General features: G+C 41.2%; 1 protein-coding gene across 3 annotated transcripts in view; it reads right to left on the reverse strand.

Moving 5' to 3' along the window:
- The window catches only part of GSK3B (glycogen synthase kinase 3 beta), a 59,867-nt gene that overhangs the window by 27,571 nt on the left and 11,406 nt on the right, over window positions 1-20,890 (reverse strand). For all 3 annotated transcript variants that reach the window (XM_083420326.1, XM_083420327.1, XM_083420328.1), the window contains exons 2-5: window positions 11,109-11,302; window positions 6,754-6,837; window positions 5,426-5,536; window positions 526-656 (exon numbers count right to left, since the gene is read on the reverse strand). In XM_083420326.1, coding sequence (XP_083276452.1) covers window positions 526-656; window positions 5,426-5,536; window positions 6,754-6,837; window positions 11,109-11,302 — 520 coding nt within the window. The remainder of the gene's footprint in view (window positions 1-525; window positions 657-5,425; window positions 5,537-6,753; window positions 6,838-11,108; window positions 11,303-20,890) is intronic.

Consider the following 20,890-nt stretch of genomic DNA (forward strand, 5'->3'; position numbering starts at 1 on the left):
TGCCTTCCCAGCCCTGCAGAACGGCTCTTCCATCCTCTCCTGCAGCCTGAGGAATGGCTGCTGCCAAGTGACAGCCGCTGGAGAGAGACGACTGGCATCTGAGCAAAGCAGATATTGGCCCTGCGTCCCGTCACTTCTATGCTGTAACAATAATGCTGCTGTGTAGTTTGCCTGTCTTTAAAATATTTACTTTCAGACAGATTTTCTTTGACAATATTTGCCACAAGACTAATGTATTTATTGCGACGAGACTTAATGTGTGGTACAAAATGGCCTAGCTGTTGCTTCACCATAAACTTCAATATACATACCTATCCGACATGACTCAGCCATGGAAAATTTAATGCAGAGGCAATCACGCACACTTTGCTCATTTCCAAAATTGAGTGTAATACTGTTATAAGTGGCAGCGGCCTTGTCATGCAAGCCAGAATAACCACAACTACTGAAATGGAGCTCAGGATAAACACCACTGTCCCCCCCCCCCTTTGTTCAACTGGACTAATTTTTGCCAGAGACACTTACCTTCCAAAATCACAAAGTTTTAGGACAGCTGTGTCGGGGTCCAGCAAAAGATTTTGTGGTTTGATATCCCGATGGCATATTCCAAAGGAATGGATATAGGCTAAACTTCGGAATAGTTGATACATGTATAACTGGAACATAAATAAGAGATTTTAAAATAAATATCATCTCCCATACTAAAACATGGCAGGAGGTTTAACATACTAACTTTTCTATAATGCTTGACAACTAAAAATATGGTTAAAATCAACACTTTGATGTAATGTCCAGACACTGTCCTTTTTTTTGATAATAAATGTATTCTGTGTTTTATTTCTTTCTTTCACACTTGTCTTCCACTTCAGAATTCAAAGCAGCTTAATAATAGAAACGATCAAAACAGTAGCAGAATAAAAAACAGAAGTATAAAATTATTAGAAAGATTAGACAATAGCAAATTTTAGTTCATCAGTTATTTTATCAATTAAACTAATTAACACTACTCCGCATCAAATCCAAAGAGGTTTAACACTTCCTCCTCATTTATAAAAATAGAAAAAAGCTGAATACTATTTCACAAACAAGTACTGTGGAAAGCTGAGAAAATATTTACATGCAATAAAAAAGAATGAAAATCGAAGGGAACAGGAAATACAACAATATTTTTTAAGAAAGGCCCAGCTGACAATGGGGACAATTATAGAACAATTAGCTTAGTATCCATTATGAACAAGTTATATTTCAGATTCTATGGCAGCGTTTGATTTGCTCCCCCAGAGACAAGCTATGGCTGCAACTGAGTAATGTCATTGTTGATAAAAGACTGCTCCATCTTAGTCTCTGAAAAGAAGTCTACACAAAAGAGTCAGTTATTGGATGGTCAAACTCCAGAACAGGTAAAGAGTATTAAATACCTTGGGTTACTGTTCTATACAGCATTTCCTGGACCACATATAGACTCTATGATGTCCAGAAAGTGAATACAAGTGAGAGAGGCATTACGAAGGGTGAGCTCTCTCACACAATTAAGTTACAGAGCTCAGCTCTTTTATGGAGTTCTACTGTGGGGATAGTCATCTGAGAACTGGGTCAAAATACATTAAAAAAAACTTATTGGAGTCCCCACAAATACCCTGCCTCATTAACAGGAGGGGTCTTTCACTCTCTTCCAGAGCTATGGGACAATATTTCTTACCAATTAGACTTATTAGTTGTTTGTTACCTGTGGAGACACAGGGAAGAAAAGCCGTTTGGCTCAAGCCACACCAAGAGCCTCCAAAGATCTCCAAGGAGAGTTGCACACTCTATTTTTGCAGTCAGCAAATGGGAAGCAGACGAGTGACTAAACCAGGGACCTAAAATGATCTAAATCCATCCCCTTTTCAAATTCCTAACTAATTCTCTGATTTTTATTTTATCTGTCCTAAATGTGAAACGGGTGCAAGATCTACTACCATTAAAATATAAGAGAGAAATGAAAGAGGTAGGTATACAATAAGCTTGTTTAAGTTTTACTCAAATCCATAATTGCAACTTCTGAACTCTATGGAACCATTCCATCCTGATATTTAAATTTATATTTTATTTGTATTTATATTAGATTTATGTTGTATTTAAATCCTGATATTTGAATTTAAATTCCACCTACTAATGGGTGGCTTCAATTATTCTCACATAGAGGATAATTCCAGGCATGACGAAGAGGTAAAATGTCTAAATATCCTTAAAAACGGTGCCATAGATTGGCTGGTCATGGAACCAACCAGAGGGAAGTCAGCCCTGAACTTAATTTTAAGTGGCAGGCAGACACACAGAAGCTAGTGCAAGCTGTGCTTTGGAACCGGCCGGGAAAAGTGACCACAGTACAAACAAATTCAACATATATGTAAGTGGACAACTGCCAAGAAAATCAAACACAGTCACGTTTAACTCCAGAAATGGAAACTTCCTCTTTTAGCAAAAAGAAATTTAAGCAGACAACAAAGGATACATAAATAAAATAAAAGACTGAGCAGTACGTTGCTAAAAATAGAATAAACAACGACAAAAATCTTTAAATACATGAGTAGCAGGAGACTGGCCAGGGAGCTGGCTGGATCATAGGATGAAAAGAGTGAGAAGAAGCTGAATGACTTCTCTGCATCTGTCTTTACAAAGGAAGATAAAGGGCGACTCCATACACCTGAACTTTTGAAGGAACTGAGGCAAATTGTAGAGACAAGGGACAAAGTCCTTGTACTTCTGGCCAATGAGCCAAACCATTTCCTCCAAACCAGGCATACCTGTTAAACAGCTGATGCCACTGGGTGATGGGCAGGGTTCAATTCTGCTGAGTGCTGCTTTGCCAGCATGTTCCCTGTGGGCAACATGTTGGCAGAGAAGAGCCTTTCTCCCAAACCCATGAGCCAGCCTGACTGACAGGTGGATGGTACCAAACATCTGTCAAAGTTAGCCGGGGGGGGGGGGAGATAACTATCTGGCCTGCTGAGCCAAAAGGGTTCCCCATCCTGGTTCTAGGCCTTACTGACCAAGTAAAAACTATCATAACATATTGTCTTGTCCAATCTTGTGCTGAAGCCTTGCCTGTGGGTTTCCCACAGGCCTCTGGTTGGCCACTATGAGAACAGGATACTGGACTGGATGAGCCCTTGGCCTGATCCTGCAGGCTCTTCTTATCTCACCAAGTCTAGATGGCATCTACCTGAGAGCATGTAAGAACTCAAACGTGGAATCGCTTATCTGACATTATCTGAGATTTAGAAGACATCTGAAGGTAGCCCTGTTCAGGGAAGTTTTTAACGTGTGACATTTTAATGTATTTTTTATCTTTCTTGGAAGCTGCCCAGAGTGGCTGGGGAAACCCAGCCAGATGGCGTATCATCACCATCATCATCTTGCTTTACCTTTTTTTACTAACATAAAATAAACAAGAGGTGGGTCCTTCTGCATTATCATTATATCACACCACATTTCTAATATAGCAGCTTTGTTTTATTACTGGAATGGCTCATAAGAAGGGGACAGTAGAACAGAGTATGTTACAATAAAAAGATCTATGGAGTTTGCTGGTTTTTAATCTAACTCTTTCTGTTCTATCTATACATAATCCACACCCTTTAAACACACTGAGGAGCGGGGGGGGGGCGGGCAGCAGTGTCTTTCTCCAGTTTGTTCACCTCTATTAGACTACTTACTAAATTTGAAGCAATTTTATTACATCTGGGTCATTGGGGCAGAGGACTGGAATCTGCTCTTTATAAGAAACTGCCCAGGGAAAAGGTGAAGGCTATGAAGCCTCAGTCATAGCAGACAGGAAGGCCAAGTGAGGAGTCGGCTGCATTAATCCAGCTTCTGAACTAAGAACCGTGCACTGTAAGAGTTATAGGCAACAGTAACGCTAATGGTGTGCTATTAAAAACGCAAGTGCTAAAGATATTTTAATTAATTTATTGTCCAAACACAGGCCAGGACATGTCAAGCAGAAGCTATTCATCAGAAGAGAATCAACAAAGCTATTTCTGCTCAATATCTAAAACAGTCCTTGTCGTTTTTGTTTTTTTTATCAGTACTTCCAAAATATTGCAAGAATCAGCCTTTCTAGTTTTTTGGCACTTTGCTATATAAGCTGGAAACCCACTGGATATGGCAAATGGAAGCCATTTTGGCATATGGGTTGCATACCTATATAAGTAATAAAGTTGTAAGAATGTCATCATGCTGCAGTTCATGGGGCCACCACTGGGTAGTGCTGCAAACTACAGCATGATGACCAACTAGACCAGTGGCGTTGAAGCTCTTTCCAAAGAGGGCCAGATTTGATGAAGTGAAGGGCCGTGAAGGCTGACCAAAGGGCCAACCAAAGTTGTTAACCTTTTTTATTATTTTACCCCAGGAAAAACTGCCACAGGGGCCGGATTAAACCGACCGATGGGACGGATTAGGCCCCTGAAACGGACTTTGGACATGCCTCAACTAGACTCTCAAAGCTACTCGGCCATCACAGCAGCTCGGAGGCAGAGGAGGAAGCCAGAGGCAGGACATCCCTGGCCCAGGCCAATGAGGGTATCGGCATGCCAGACAAGTAGACCGGCTAAGCCAGCCTTCAGCTTAACAACTGCAGCCGACTGAGATGGAAAAGGGAGAGCAGCCCTGCACCGCTCCTTTCTGATTGGAGTTTGAAAGAATCAGTGTTGGGCTTAATTTCCAACCTTCCCATACACCCTTTGTTGCTGCCACTGCTTGCAAAATTAAGGGGAAACAAAGGAGATAAAGTCTCCTCTTCCCTCCCCAACATGGCTGCCGCCACCACAGCTGTTGCTGTGATAAAGAGAAGTTTGTATTTTAAAATGCAGCGGGGGGGGGGGGACTACATAAAAGTTTGGTAAGGTGTATGGGGAGGAGGAAAGGGGTTGGCAGGTGGGAGATGGGCTGGAAAGCAGGGGTAGTAACCCCTAGCAACCTAACAGAATCATAGAATTGTAGAGTTGGAAAGGACCAGAAGGGTCATCTAGCCCAACCGTCTGCATAAATAAAAACATATGCGTATCATCTGTACACTTCCCTCACCATGTGCAATACCCCTTGAAAAAAGTATTCTATGAAATCTCATGTAGATATGACAGCATGTCTATATCAACCCTCACTCAGACAAGCCTGTACTTCCTTTCAAGAACAGGGCAGTCATATGGTACACCTGAGCTTCCCCTTTGCAGTAGCAGCACGCTCCCCAACCAAGTGTCTCCATTGTCAAGGAGCTCTCCAGAGCAAAACTACACAATGTGCAAGAGGCCGCCATTAGAAAGAAACAAAGGGCATTAGCAGACCCATTTCTACCTATGAACATCTAAACCTGATTGCTGCCCTATGTCTGATGTAACAACCAAGCAACCAACCATCTAGGTTATCGTTTCATTTTACCTACCTTCACAAATATCATCGGGAGTGTCTGCTTGGCCCGACTATAATGCCTGGCAACTCTGTATACTGTTTCAGGAACATAGTCCAGAACCAAATTAAGGTATACCTCATCTTTCTGGAAATGGGAAAAAGGAAAAAGACAGGGATGAAAGAAGAAAGATTATATGAAACCAGAAGTATGGTATTTTTAATGGTGCTTTTTACAGGAGGGAAACCATTTTTTTTTTAAACACAATCTTGTTTACATCCATAGACTATATACCAGTAAATGCATTAACTTTTGTAGCACAAGACAACCATGTCTGTAAATGCCATATCATGCTGATTACATTTTTTCAGTGCAAATGAGGCCAGGCAAGTAGTAGGATTACTTTGACCCATATTTCAACCCCTTGAAAAAGGTATTCATCTATTTAAAAGGAACTGTATTTAAAACATATGCAAGTATATGGTGACATGGTATCTTCAAGTACTAGTAACAGATTGAAGGACAGGCTTTCTGGACGATGTGTTTATGAGAACTAGGTACCATGAAGCATGGCATGGGAAGACTGGAAAGAAGAAACCAATAAATTTAGAAACTGCAAAATGTGTCCTAAATGAGGCACGTGGTTGTAACAGTTCCTTCCCAGTGAGTGCCATTTGCCATTATATTTTGCACATTTGAGATTTTACAGGGTACAGTTAAAATGCTGCCTCTGTAGGCATATGCGTTCCAAATGACCAGCATGTAGTAGCAGAAGGCAGGGTGGGGCACTGGTGCTCTAGCCTCCGATGTCACTGTTGCACACTGGGAGGGTGAGAGGGAGGGGACAGGCAGCGGCAAAGATGGCCTGGAGCAAAAGCACTGGCAGAAGTGGTGGGTTGCCTTTGCTGGGCATGTCTTGCCCCCCCCCCCCCCCCCCGCGTCCCAGTATGCAGCAATGATGTGGGCAAGCAAAGATCAGATGAGCACTACTGCCCCCCCTGCCACATGCTACAGCTCCTGACCAGAGTCTCTCTAACCAATTATTCATCTGATTTAGCTTCTCTATATCTTTCTCTTACTTTCTTGATAAAAGATTCTATTAATGTGGTCTCCCTGTCCAGAAGAGGGTGCTGAAGGTGCCAGCTCAAGTTCTCATTAAATTCCTCCTCCTTGCCACTGTTGGTTCACTCCTCCACCTTCTGGCTTTGAGGGCTACTTTTGTAGAATGGAGGCAAGAATGAGGAGGAGGAGGAGGAGGATGCACAACTGCCTGAAGTTTGCCAGCAACGGCTGATTCCACTGCTCAGCTGCTACCATCTCACAAACCCAAATGATTTGCTTCCTGCATGCCTCTCAAAACGTACCTTCTCTCCACTGGAGTAAAAGAAATAGCGCAATCTGACAATGTTACAATGATCGAGCTTTCTCATGATTTGAAGCTCTCGATTCTGAAAAAGAGAATAATATTTGCCAGATATTACAAAGGGACACAATCTTTGCGTTAATTTATTTATATACTGCTCACCTGTCAAAATGGCTTCTAAATGGTTTGCAAGTATACAGCCAAGTATAAAAACATATTATTAATATTAACAGTAATATAATTTTATCGAAACATTTAGAATGATACATTTTAAGACAATTAAAATAGAGTAACAGTTAAAACAGAAATTACAACAAATAGATCGAGCCAGGAATTGAGGGTAATGCTTCTCTAAACAGGTGGGTCTTCTCGAGTCAGCAGTATGCCAGTGAAGCTCCTCATATTTCAGCAGGGAGATTAATTTCATACTTAAGAGTTTAAACTCATTTGTTTTGTTATAAATTATCTCTCATCAAAACACAATCGTTTATTTACAATATTTATATACTTCCCAATAACCAAGTTTTTCTGGACAGTTAACTGTAAAAACCGAAAACTTCAAGAAGTAAAATATAAACATGAAAAATGAGACAGAACCAAACAGAATATTACATTAGTGCAAAGAATTTTAAACACACTAAAATAATTAAGACTAAATGGTCTGGGGAACTAAAATGGTATTTCTCTGGCACTGAACAGACCCCCCAAGTAAGTGTCAAGTGATCGTATCTGATGAAGGCATTCCACAACTGGGGTGTGACTACTAAAAAGGAATTCTTTCTAGTAAGTGCCCACTGAGCTCCATTTGTCAAACTACGTTAGTATGTGGAAGGCAGGAGGAAAGGATTCAAGAACATTTCAGCATGGCTAACCTATATTTTGCTTTTCAGAAAAGCTTATGAATCTTAGACAGTGTCACACACCATTGTGCATAATTCATCCAATTTTGCACTTTAATTCACTACAGAAGTAAGGCGACACCTGAAACTAGCATTGACTCTGGGACAGTAAAACTCAGTCTACAATCTCTGTCATTCTCTAGTTCACGGCTCTACCACTGTGGGGGGCCTGAGGGCACATTTGAAAATCTAAGGAAAGTTCACAACAGTGAAGCACCAATTTTACAGAAAAGACTGGTGTACTCAGGGACCCCCATCGCCATCACAGAAAAAAAATACAACAGGCCAAATCCATGGAACAAGCAAACAACCCCAACCAAAACACACAAATAAAATTTAAAAACTGAAGGGGCACAAGGCTTTGGTGGGCATCGTGATACCTTTGAGTATCTATCTAGGGACTCCAGCTTTAGTTTGGGGGCAGATAGGCAAGTTAAAGCTATTCCTAAAGCCTTAAAGCCTAGCATTAGAGGACTCTCTCCTGCTCCAAAGCAATATCCTTATTTCCAAATTCAAAAGCAAAAAGGTGTCTCTCGACATAAAAAGATTACCTGTTACTTATTTTTCAGGCTGTTTCTCTGCACCAGATCATCCTTCCATTTCAGAGACCTATTACTCTCTCTTAGCCCATTTAAACTAGTTATAGCTAATTAACATTTCAGACGGTTAAAAAAGAAGTACCTTCACAAAGCCCATTTCCAGGAACAACCTGGACCTGAGCAAAAGTATCAGTCAGAAGAACATTCCACACATTTATAAAAAATATTCATCTGTGTTTGGTAGACAATCAAATGGACACAACTAGGTCAATTCCAATTAAAGCAAGCTGGTTCCTCAATATCTTCTCGGTACTCCCTGCAACAACACATTTACTTGAGTCTGCATGTACGCTGGTCATCAGATGAAACTTTCGGAACCCATATTAGAGAGCCAGAAGAGTAAAATAGCTATTAGACTGTTCATTTGGGCCTCAGGAGAACCTAGGTTTAAATCCCTGCTTAACTATGAAGGTAGCTCAGTAGCTTTGAACAAGTCATTATCATGCAGATTAGCCTACTTCATATGGCTGTACAAGGATAAAATGAGAATAATTCCATGTATCCCACTTCCCTGATCTCTTTCAACAAATAATTTTCAAATCCACTTCAGGGCCAAATTACATGTAACATTAAACACATCTTTCTATCTAGCCTACAGGATTGGTTTTTTAAACGCAAACTTCAAAGCCAAGGAAGGCTGATAATTAACAGGATCAGAGCAGAAACCAAGAAGGGATTTCCTCCTCTGTTGCAGTTCCAAAGAAAACATCTCTCCTAAACCTGGTACCGTATTTTTCACTCCATAAGACTCACCTGACCATAACATGCACCTAGTTTTTAGAGGAGGAAAACAAGAAAAAAAATATTCTGAGTGAACAGTGGATGTGTGATTTTTGTGGTTCATGCTTTGGCCACAGACATGTGATCTGATGGTGAATTTGGGGTGACCCAATGCAAAAATCCTGAGAATCCATCTGGATCCATGCTTTGTAACCACATGTTTGCACCACTGTGGCCCCATGAAACAGTGGGTGCATGGTTTTTTTGGTGCAGGCTGTAGCCATGGACATGATATGTGATCTGATAGTGAATTTGAGGTGACCCAATGCAAAAATCCCGAGGATCCACGAGCTTTTACCTCCCCCTCTCCCAGGCAGCCTCCTTTATCGCTAACATCCCTTATCTCCCTTCTGATCGCTTGTCGATCAGCTGCTCAGTGGCTTCGTTTCAACACCCCCTTCCCTCTTGTTTGCTTTAGCACCTCTTCCTTAGCTGGAGCAGTTTTTTGCTCCTCCTTTTCTTCTAATTTCTCTCCTCATTGCTTGTTTTAGTATTCCTGTCTCCTCTCCTTGCAAGTTTGCTGTCTTTAGCCCCCCCCCCCCCCGCAACCTCCTTTACCCGCAGCCTTATCTCCCTCCTGATCGCTTGCCAATCAGCTGCTCAGCAGCTTCCTTTCAACACCCCCTTCCCCCCCCTTTTTTTTAAAAAAAGCAAGATCTGCTTTTCGCCCCTGGGCAATGCGGTTCCAGGGAACACACATTCGCTCCATAAGACGCACAGGCATTTCCCCTTACTTTTTAGGAGGGAAAAAGTGTGTCTTATAGAGCGAAAAATATGGTATTTGCTTTGGAGGTTGTTGGGTCAAGCAAGGAGAGGAGGCAGACCTCAAAACCCTCCACAATAAAACCCTACACCACCCCACAATAAAATACAAAACAGTCTATTCTTGCTTGGAGTTAATTTTAATTGTGATTGCTCATATTACATCGCAGAGCCTGACCCCCCCCCCCTGAATCTTTTTGTCCCTCCTTTACTTCAGGAAGTGAGCAAGACTCTTCCAGACCCCGCACACCAATGAAGCTTATTTTCTAATAAGTGAAGGGTTAAGGACATAGTGAATCCCAAACTTTGGTCTTCTGTTTGTAGGTGTATGGGCTGTCCAGGTCCTTACTTCTGTCACTCAGGATGCCTGGGGAAAGCACTGAGTTGTAAGCTAAAGCCCAGGTTCCCTTTGTCCCTTCACACTCTTTTGGCCAGTTAATAGCTGGTTCCGTTCCCTTTCTAAGGGCCAGGTAAGCTATAAGGGGTCAGGAACTTTGACTGAAACCACCATCTTTTTCTTGCCCCTTCCCTGTGCAGCAGTATCACCAGAAATTTAAATGCCTCCATGTTGCTTCACTCTGCCTCATGGGGTTCATCCCTGTTATTGACTTGCATGGAGGCTGATCTGCTCAGCAGAGGTGTACTGCACCAGCTGTGTGGTTCATAAGCAGTTGAGTGACTCAGCTGCTTCTATGTAAAGCCAGATTCTCATCTATCCCTGGGAAGCAGTGACAGGGGTAAATCTCCCACTGGCTCAATGTTTTGTTACTTGGTAGATGGTCTGAAGGCTGGCATAGTGAGGGAGCCGTTGAGTCCTTTAGCCACTGCTGATCAGAGATGCTGGAGCAATCTCCAATTTCTCGATGGGAGAAGTGTCTGGTGGCAACAGATAAAAAGACTGGGCACAATAGAATCACATTCTGCTGGTTCATCCAGACACCCTCCCAGCAAGAAATAGACTGCCCCAGGGGAAATCTCCAACTACCCAGGGGTGAGCATGCCTAAAGGAAGCAGTGCAACCTTAATATATTGGAAAAATTTGAAGTTTTAAAAATGAAATGACTAAGAAAGTAGTTTTCTTTCCACCTGATTGTTGAGATGTCATCACATCACTACAAGGTCAAAAGAAATGCATTACAGTTCAAAGGCAGAATTTCCAGCTTCCTTCCTATATATCCTGCACAAAAATACAATCATAAGACTACAGTGTCAATGCTCACAATATACTCCCTAGGGAAACATCATTCATCAAGGACTGACTCATAAGAACAGAATAAATAGTAGCATGAATGTTCTCAACTTTTCTTACTTCTTACCTTAAACCTCTTGTCTTGCAGAACTTTCTTAATGGCAACCAGTTCTCCTGAATCACAGAGTTTGGCTTGATATACAACACCAAAAGATCCATTTCCAATCACTTTGGTGTCTGTGTAACTAACTTCTTGAGGCCTGTCTGGACCCTGTCCAGGAGTTGCTACCACTGTGGTCACTTTGCTGCCATCTTTGTCTCCTGGAATATACAAAAAGTGAGAGAGTTTATATGGAAAAATCTATTACAAAAGAAAATATCACACAAGGTATATGTCCATATAGAAAACTGTGTTATGAGAGATAGCTTTTTTCCTTATAAAAAAGAGTATTCCAACTACTTATTTGTTCCACAATATATATATTTTATTTTTGCAGTTTTCTATTTTCATAAGATGGAGAAATATAAGCTGACATATTTGTTATTGCTTATACTGTTCCAATGAATATTGATCTACTGATTTTACTGAAACTACTGCAATAAATCTTGAGTATCTGGCTAAAACCTGTAAAGTGCTATTCAGGTGAGATCCTGATAAAAAAAGGACATTGCTGTGCAAAGTCAGAGATCTGGGACACATGATGCCCACTGTAACACATTTCTACTTTTCTGCAGATAAAAGCATTCCTATCCAGTTCTCCTTTTAGCTTCTTCTCTCTGAAGACTTTGAAGATTTGGCATTCAGGTTATCAGTAGCATCAGGGTTAAGAACACAAAAAGATAAAAGTTCTTACATTATATTTGGCAGAATATCAGTAAGATTTGGGCTCCCTTATTGTTTTTCAGTGTTAGTTACAACAGAGTATATTGGCCAACTATGAAAAGAACCTGAACTCAACTGGGTTGCTTCTTTGAGAAACATATTCTTTTAAATATGCAGAGCACTGAAAAATACTATAATAAAATCAATACTGAAAGGTTAACATTGCAGAAGCACTCAAACAGAAACTCTGTGCTGGAAAGAACTCATCCTTTTTTTGTTTTCAGTTTTACAATTACACCATTTTCCATTCTTATACAGTAGTTCTTTTCGACTTCCCACTCAGCATTCCATGACAGCTCTTTTTAATTCTTGCTCAGCTGCATATGCATCAATTCTTTCATCTTATTTTCCATACTTTAGTATCTTTTATATTGTCTACTGTTGGTCACAAAGTATCCCCTACCTGGAATTTATATTTGAGGACTTTTTTTGTAAATATTCCCCTAGATATTCTCACTCACTCTTCATCTTTTTGTCATCTTGATTTCTTATTTTGGATGTCATACTGGCAAGCTCTGCATATTCAGTTAATTTATTTAGCCATTGTTCTTTCCCTGGGGTCTCTCTTTGTTTCCAGTATCTTGCCTATACTATCCTCACAGCTGTTGCTGCCTATAGAAATAGGCTGTGAGCCTTCTTTGGTAACTCATTCCCAAGTATGCCTAGAAGGAGTGCTTCCGGTTTCTTGGGAAATGTGAATTTAAATATATTTTTTAACTTCTTGTACACCATCTCCCAAAATTCCTTTGCTCATTTACATTTCCACCATAAATGAATAAATGTACCCTCTACTTCTAGACATTTACAGCATAGTTTTGAGCTTCTTTTATACACTATAGTCAGTTTGATTGGTGTCAAATACCATCTATATTGTATTTTTTTTGGCATATTTTCTTTTATATGACCATGCAGAGTTCATTATTGAATTCCATATTTTTCCCCACTCAGCAATTTCAATAATATGCCTAATATCAATAGCCCATTTTGTTATTGCCTCCTTTATAAGTTCATCTTTAGTCTCCCTTTCTAGCAATAGTTTATATGTTTTAGAGTTGCTGTTTTTTTGTTAGACCCTAAAATCACTTTTTCACATTCTGATTCTTCTTGTACAAATCGTTTTCATCTTTTTTTAAAATCTGCTTTGTTTGGAAGTATTGAAACCAGTCAAGTATCCAATTTTGACACCTCCTCCCTATCGCTTAGTTTTATGTTGCCATTTTATATTCAAGGAGGTCTTTGTCCATTTCCCAGATCATATCCATATTTATCCTTTTTACTGCAACCGCTTTCACCAACCAGGAGTGTAACTTTCTAAAATATATTTATGCCTCATCCAGACCTTAGACAGACACATGATTTAAAAATCCCTTGTGAACCCTAGTTTTCTTATACCAGAGATAGGGACGTGGGTGTCACTGTGGGTTAAGCCACAGAGCCTAGGGCTTGCCGATCAGAAGGTCAGCGGTTCAAATCCCCGTGACAGGGTGAGCTCCCGTTGCTCAGTCCCTGCTCCTGCCAACCTAGCAGTTCGAAAGCACGTCAAAGTACAAGTAGATAAATAGGTACCGCTCCGGCGGGAAGGTAAACAGCGTTTCCATGCGCTGCTCTGGTTCAGAAGCAGCTTAGTCATGCTGGCCACATGACCTGGAAGCTGTACATGACCGGTCTGCCAATAAAGCGAGATGAGCGCCACAACCCCAGAGTCAGTCATGACGGCACCTAATGGTCAGGGGTCCTTTACCTTACACGTGCCACCCATAGATCAGATCAGCACCAGTATATTTACACCCTTCAATTTGATCCTCTCTTTCATCCATCTTAAACAGGTTGCTTCATAATATAATTTCAAATCTGGGAAAGCAAACCCCCCTCATGTTTTTCATCTGTTAGTATTTTATATTTAATCTTTGTTTTTTTCTTTTCCCATAGAAAGTTTAGTATGTCTTTTTTCCATTGTGTAAAGCAATTGGAGTTGGATATTACCGGTAATGATTGAAATAAAAATATCATTTTGGGGAGAACATTCATTTTAATTACAGATATTCTACCCAAAAATGACAGATTTGTTTGCTCCCATTTTTTAAAGTCTTTTTTAATTTCGGTTCACACACTTTTATAGTTATCTTGAAATAAGTTCAGATTTTTAGATGCAATCCAAACTCCTAAGTATTTAATTTTCTTTTCCACTTTATTTCCTAAGTCATTTCCCAATTTTATTAATAAATCTACATTTTAAAAAACAGACAAAGATGGTGGACATGTTGCCACCTAATAAAGCATAAAATCAACAATATGCATACAGTATAGGTACAAAATATCCATTCCTCATTCATTCAAATAAAAATGTTTATAATTCACTAATCACTCATCTCCGGCCCTGCTCCGTCCAGACCCGCTGGTCCTGGAAACAAGGAGAAACTGTATTATGAAAGAGCCCTGAGTATCTGTTTCTTAAAAGACACTTAATGCAACATCCAGATCAAGTTTTCACTGAGGAAGGGGCATATTATTGTTTGGTGTGGTGTGAAAATAGCAAAAAACTAATCTAGAGTTTCCTTGCTCCCAACTACTCATAACTGATGTGTTAGTTTGTCCACAATGGCTACATCCCACGCATTGTGATACAACAGTGATAAGTCCAGGCATTCCATATTCCTCTATTTTTGAACTATCGCTATTAGAAATATTAGTAACTCTTTTAATGTCTGAATTACTATGCTCATATATACTTAATAGACATAATTGAGGGGTAAGCTCAATGTTTTATTTCAATATCTGAACTATTTTCTGAGAAACCTCTAACAGAAAGCATGCCACTAACAAGCATTCCTAATCCTACCACCTTTATGACTACAATTTCTCCAACATATTTGAGTTACGCCTACTAAAACCACTGGGGCAAGCAAAGTTGCAGCTGTGTCAAAAGGGATTTGCAGAGAACTTTGAAGCCTCAACTATCAGCTGATTGTCAGTGCTTCAAAGACTCTCTGCAGGCACCAATGATCAGCTGATAGTAGGAACCTGAAAAGAACCTTGCACAGCTGAAATCCCAACCATCATCTGAGATCAGCTGCACAGAAAGCAGTTTGTATTCAAAGTGCTTCCTCCAATGCTTTGAATGCAAACAGCTTCCCCTGGAAAGGAAGAAAAAATGAGGGTTTTCTTTTCTTTCCAGAGGAAGCTATATGAAGTTTTTTCCACAAAGGCAAAAATGCTCCATTTTAGGAACATTCTCCCCCCCCCCCCCCGCAGATACTTTAAGGCGCCTCCTTGTCCTGGCTCCACTCACCAAATTCAGAACTTGAGCTTTCACCACAACCAGGTTTTATTCAGGAATTCAGCACAGTGCCTAAACATAGGTCTACAGGTGACAAAATAAGGCACCACAGAGCTTTAAGTTATATGACCAGGCATTGCTAAGCTGCTGATTCAACGAGCAACATACACTCCACACTGTGCCGCCTAGGCACTCCTCTGAGTTGGCCAAACATGCAGTGTCCGCTTGCACCACCACTGGTGTCACTGTGTCCTTTGAGATTGAGATGCCAAAAGTAGCTTAACTACCTAGGGACCTCTCCTAGGGGGAAGGCTTCTCCCTGAAAGGAAAGGGCTCTCTAGCCAGTTCTCTCGCAGGTACAGAAGCACCCAGAAGACCCACAGATAATTCATTCAAGCCCTCCTGGAGATCCAAATCTCCCCCCATCCAATGCCACTAGGACCTTCCCCTACATCATCCATGTCTTGTTGGCCATAACCATAAACCCACTAGAGCTCTCGCCAGATCAGACTCCCCCAAAACCACCCCATTCCTCCTCTGCATCAGACCACCATCTCCAGGAAGTGCCCTAGGGACTCATTACATCGCTCTTTAACCAAGGATGAGCTAACTGACGTTTACAGGGACCCTCTTTGAAAGTGCGCTCCCGGCTGGGTGGTATCTGGTTTTCAACACTGTGATATACCATCAGTTAAACATCGTGATATACCAACATATCATGATGTCCAAAATAAGGATGTAGAGGCATCATTGTGATTTTTGCCAGCACTTGTTCTTGTGATTCACTGCCCCCTGCATAAGGCAGGGGAGAGCTGAGTCGGCAGAGTTAACAGGGGGCGCAGGAATCAAGAGAAGCTTTGGCTGGCTTCATCATTTTTCCCACTGTATTTTTTGCATGGCACACAGACACATACCATGATTCGCGATATATTGCCAGGTCAAAAATTATGAAACAGATATCACGAAATGGACTTCAAACTGGTTTTGGACAATATATCGATATTTCACCCAGACCTACAGATGACTGGTGCTGAAAGCACAGCTTCAAAGGGGGTTGCTATAACCACCAAACAACAGATTGACAATTGTACAAAACTCCTTTGAACTTTTAACAGATTATGCAATGATGTCAAGTGATTTACAGGTGGCCTGTGTGTGAAAGGAGAGGTAAGCATCTCGCTCACTGGCCAGATCATGTTTCCTAACCTTGCTCTAAAACAAAATTTTCTTTTTCCTCTTTCACGCACATTGACTACACAGTATCACTGAGATTCTTGGGCTTCCCAAGTATTGCACAGCACACACACCAGAAAAAAGCATCCTGACAATATATTAAAAAGCATTTGTACATAGGCTATCAGCAACCAAGGGTTTTCCAGACTTTTTAGGTATTCTTGGCAGATCCCAAAGCAATTATTTTCAGTTCACAAAAAAGTATTATCAAGATACTTAGCATGTGGACATGCAGGTTTATGTTTATGCAGCACTGTCCAGTAATAGGGACAGGCATTCTGCCTAATTAGTAACACAACCACTTTTCAGTAGCTAGGGTTATCTACACACATGCCTTCTCATTCCATTTAAGACAGTTAGTTCTAATAGAACTGGCTGCAAACTTGGGACATTATCAAGCTAAAGTTAAGCATGTTTAAGACCTGTTATTTCAGTGCCAGAGATATATGAGCAGGTGCTTAACCCAACATGGTTAATTGGGCACATACTCAGCTCCATGCAGAATTAAGCATCTACATTTTTTTAAATTAGGAAAAGCAGAGGGCCTTGGTGCCAAGGGAGATGTTTATGATAGTGCAGTTTCTGCTGCCATTGTGGTGGGGACTCCAGGTCTAGTGCATGCTGGTTGCTGGGACACTTACAAAACAACGCATAAGCACCACATTCCTTCCCTCTTGCAGTTGTTATTGTCATATGCTGACAGTGAACTGCTTTTCCTTTGCTTCAAAAGTTGGGAGGCAGAATACGACAGGGCTCAACAAACCTCTCCCACATTTCCATTTTGGAGTTGGAAAGAAGAAGAGGCTCATGATGAACAGAATGTGTTTCTAGCCCTAAGATTACTTCAAAAAATTACTTTTCCTTACGGAATATGCCTACCAATGGCTATTGATAGCGATAATAGCCCCAAATGGAACCTCAATAACAGACACCAGACATAAACAGTAGGGGATTGCTATTAACATTAAATCCTGTTTGTGAACTTCTCAAAAGCACCTAACTGGCCACTGTGGGAGAAAAGATGGACTAGATTGGCTTTGGTCTGAATGAATATTCAGGATCAATTTATGTTTTAACTGTGAAGAAATCTTAAAATTTGTTGCTTTGTAAATTTAAATACATGCCAATCAATGGATCATGGGAATTCCAGAAAGGGAGAAAAAGCAGACCCTAAAATTGTAGGCTCAGCCTATTCCTGCCATTCAGGCCCCACTCAAGCAATTTCACCATTCAAATTAACCACTTTAGTGAAGGCAGTTGGCTTTACACTTCCTCAGATTCAAAGCTATATAAATCAGTTATTCTCAGATCATACTTTATGAGATGTTCTGACAGCTTTTACAGGCTAAATACAGAACAAAATCCCTAAACAAAACTCACTTCTATATGTGAAATAAACATTATAGATTATAAAATGACTATGGCTTCATTCAGACTTCATTCATATCTTAATAATCCACAAGATGAACAAGGCTTTTGCTCTTCAGGCAAACTATGATTAAACCAGGGATATTCTAATTATTAATAATTCTATGCTTGTCTAACTATGGGGAAATGTGGCTACAGCAGTGTTAGAAATTAGCCAGGCACCAAGCGGATGTGCATCCACTGGCAGAGGAAGAGGAGTGCGGGGGGAGCGCACCGCCCCCGGCAGCGCCATCCCAGTGGGGGTGCCATCGTGGCTGCCCCGCCCCGCATTCTGGGTGCCATGCCCCCGGGACGCATGCCACGCCCCTGCGGGCGGCGTGTCACACCCCCAGGACGTGTGCCAGCCCCACCCCCGCCTACTCTCTGCCCCCCCCCCCACTGTGTGCATCTGGCTATCAACCACCTGCGACCAAGTGAAGAAGCTTGGTCACCAGGATGGCCCCTGACATCTCCACCATCGGGAGAATTCGATCAGTTATATTTTATCTGCACAATCAGAATGAATTTTAGAAATCAAAAAGTCATACTGAAAATGTCTTGCCCAAAAATGGCAACTAGGCATTCCATTTTTGCAACTGTTACCCTTGCTTAAGGAATCATTTGGCACCTAGCATATATATTTGAGTTTCTAAGTCTGGGCTACAATTGAGGAACAAGCCCAAATCTTAAAACAAATTTCAAACCACAGTTTGCTTATAGTCCACTTGATTGGGGGGGGGGACTGACCCCAGGATCTTTGCTTGTCTTGAAGCTGGCAATCATAGTTTTCCAGTTCAAAAAAATGGAAAACTATGACTAGGCTCTACTGCATAGCATTCCAGTATACCACAAAGGGATGAATGAAGAGGCTTGCTGTGTATTCATTTTGTATTTTATGTTATGAACCACTTTGTGACCTTCAGATGAAACAGGGTATTCAAATTTTAATAATAATGATGATGATGATGTCAGATCTATAAGGTCCTGTTGACTGTGGAATGTGGAGTTAACTTTTGGTATAAAGGTTAACATCAGTCCATTATACTACAAGATCTCTATAGATTATACACAATTCTTTTAAGATGGACAAGGTCCCAAGTTCAGACATGAGTCTTCCTCAGGTCACAGAAACCAGGAACAGCACTTTGAACAATAGGATTCAGAGTGGCACCTTCTTCAGGGGCTTGAACAGTAGGTGTGGTAAGACCATCATGACAGTATGTCGATCCCATGTTGGGAACCTATGTTGTATCACGGACTGCTTGAGATCAGGATGTGAGCCGATGAACATCTAGATAGGATCGAGGACAATGCTGAAACCTGTCTTTTCAACATGTTTGGTTTGAGCCCCAATTTGAACCCATCTTGTAGGAACAGTACAATTTCTGGTAGTGGAACTTTGGAAGAGCTTTTGTGTTTCTTCTTGTACCAGCATAAGAAGGTCTCCCAGGTAGAACCACAGGGGTGGCTGGTTTGTGGGAGGGAAAAAATGCTGGGATTATAGTCCAGAAATCCACCCCTTTGTGAGTCTTTTCCCGGTGGTCTTCCAAATGGTCAAGTTCAGCCATACTGAGTGGATGTTTGAGCAGAGTCCATGGTAGCGCTCTGGCCAGACACAATATATCTGAGAACCACAGCTGACTTGGCTAAAATGGCACTGAGGCATTGCAGGTACCATTAGAATGAGTTCTGTCTTCTCCAGCCATATTTTCTTTAGCAAACTTGCAAGTAAGGGGGTCAGATGAAAGGCATCCATCCCTTCCACCATGTGGGATGGGAATCTGATGAAGCATCTTCTGAGTTGGTGGTCTGAGTCAGATGTGAATGGTTTCACTCCATTTTGTGCCACATTTTCTTGTATATCTGTCTACAGAGGTGCTACAGCCCAGGCATTAGCAGTGGTCTGCTCAGCCAGTCCACCTGAATGTTCTCTGTCCCCTTGACGTGGCTCATTGTCAGGGAGGAGAGATAGCAAGCCTCCTTTTATTGACAGTGCCCTGAGTAGGATGACATCCAGTTAGAAGAACAGATGAATCCCTTCCTTACATATTGTATCATGAGTGACCATGATTGTCATGAATATTCTTGATGCTGATGTCAGGCCAAACAGTAAAACACATGTGATCACTGCCACACAAGTACTTTATAGTTTCTTGATCTTTCATTATAATCAACACAACTGGACTGAACTGAACTGCTTTATCAACCCACTCATATATTTGTAGAATGCCAGCACACTGGGGGGGAAACTGAAAAGGATGAGCCAATATGATACAAAAAAGGGTCCAAATTTGCAGACCCCTGGATGGATGCTATGCTAGTTTCAAATGCCTCTTCTTGATTGACGTAACTGGCAGACATATACCGTAGAAGTCCCTTCCCTGCGTTTTGAAATTAGAAGTCTTCTCCACATTTTCTCTGCCTAAGCCCTCTTAGTGATGAGTTCCCTTGATCCAACACATACTGTAGCATTTTTAAAAAGAAACTTTTGCAACAATATCCCCAGAAGGAAGGGCAATCCTGTTCCTTTCCATTACTGAACACAAGGTTCCTACCTCAGGTGGTCAAGATAGTGGCAGTCACCAGATATTCATCTCCACACATTATCAGATTTTTTTTAGTCAAAACTGTCACTTTCTCCTTCTTTTCCCATCAGCAAACATCTCACTGCTCCAAAGGTTGATACCAAATGCTCTCCATCGTTGGAAACAGACAATATTATAATGCTTGGAATACTATATACTATATACTGCCTTAGCTCAAAAAAGGCTATTGCGAAGTTGGGAAAGTTCAGCAAAAGGCAATGAAATTATCAAGGAGCTGGGAAAACATTCCTGTGAGGTAACATTACATTTGGAGGGGTTCTAGTTTGGGGGGGGTGAGTAAATGGGGAGGGGGCATAATAAAAGATGCATAAAACTCTGCAAGGTGTGGAGAAAGGGAAGAGTGAAGAATGTTCTCAATAATACTAGAACTAAGGGTCATTCAATGAAGCTAAATGTGGGAGGATTGAGGGCAGGAAAAAAGAAATACTTCTTCACACAGAGCATAGTATAGAACTCACTAGCACAACATGCAATGACAGCCACCAAATTAGACAGCTTTAAAA

The sequence above is a fragment of the Podarcis tiliguerta genome (assembly GCF_965153285.1).
Source record: "Podarcis tiliguerta genome assembly, chromosome: 17".
NCBI classification, from domain to species: domain Eukaryota; kingdom Metazoa; phylum Chordata; class Lepidosauria; order Squamata; family Lacertidae; genus Podarcis; species Podarcis tiliguerta.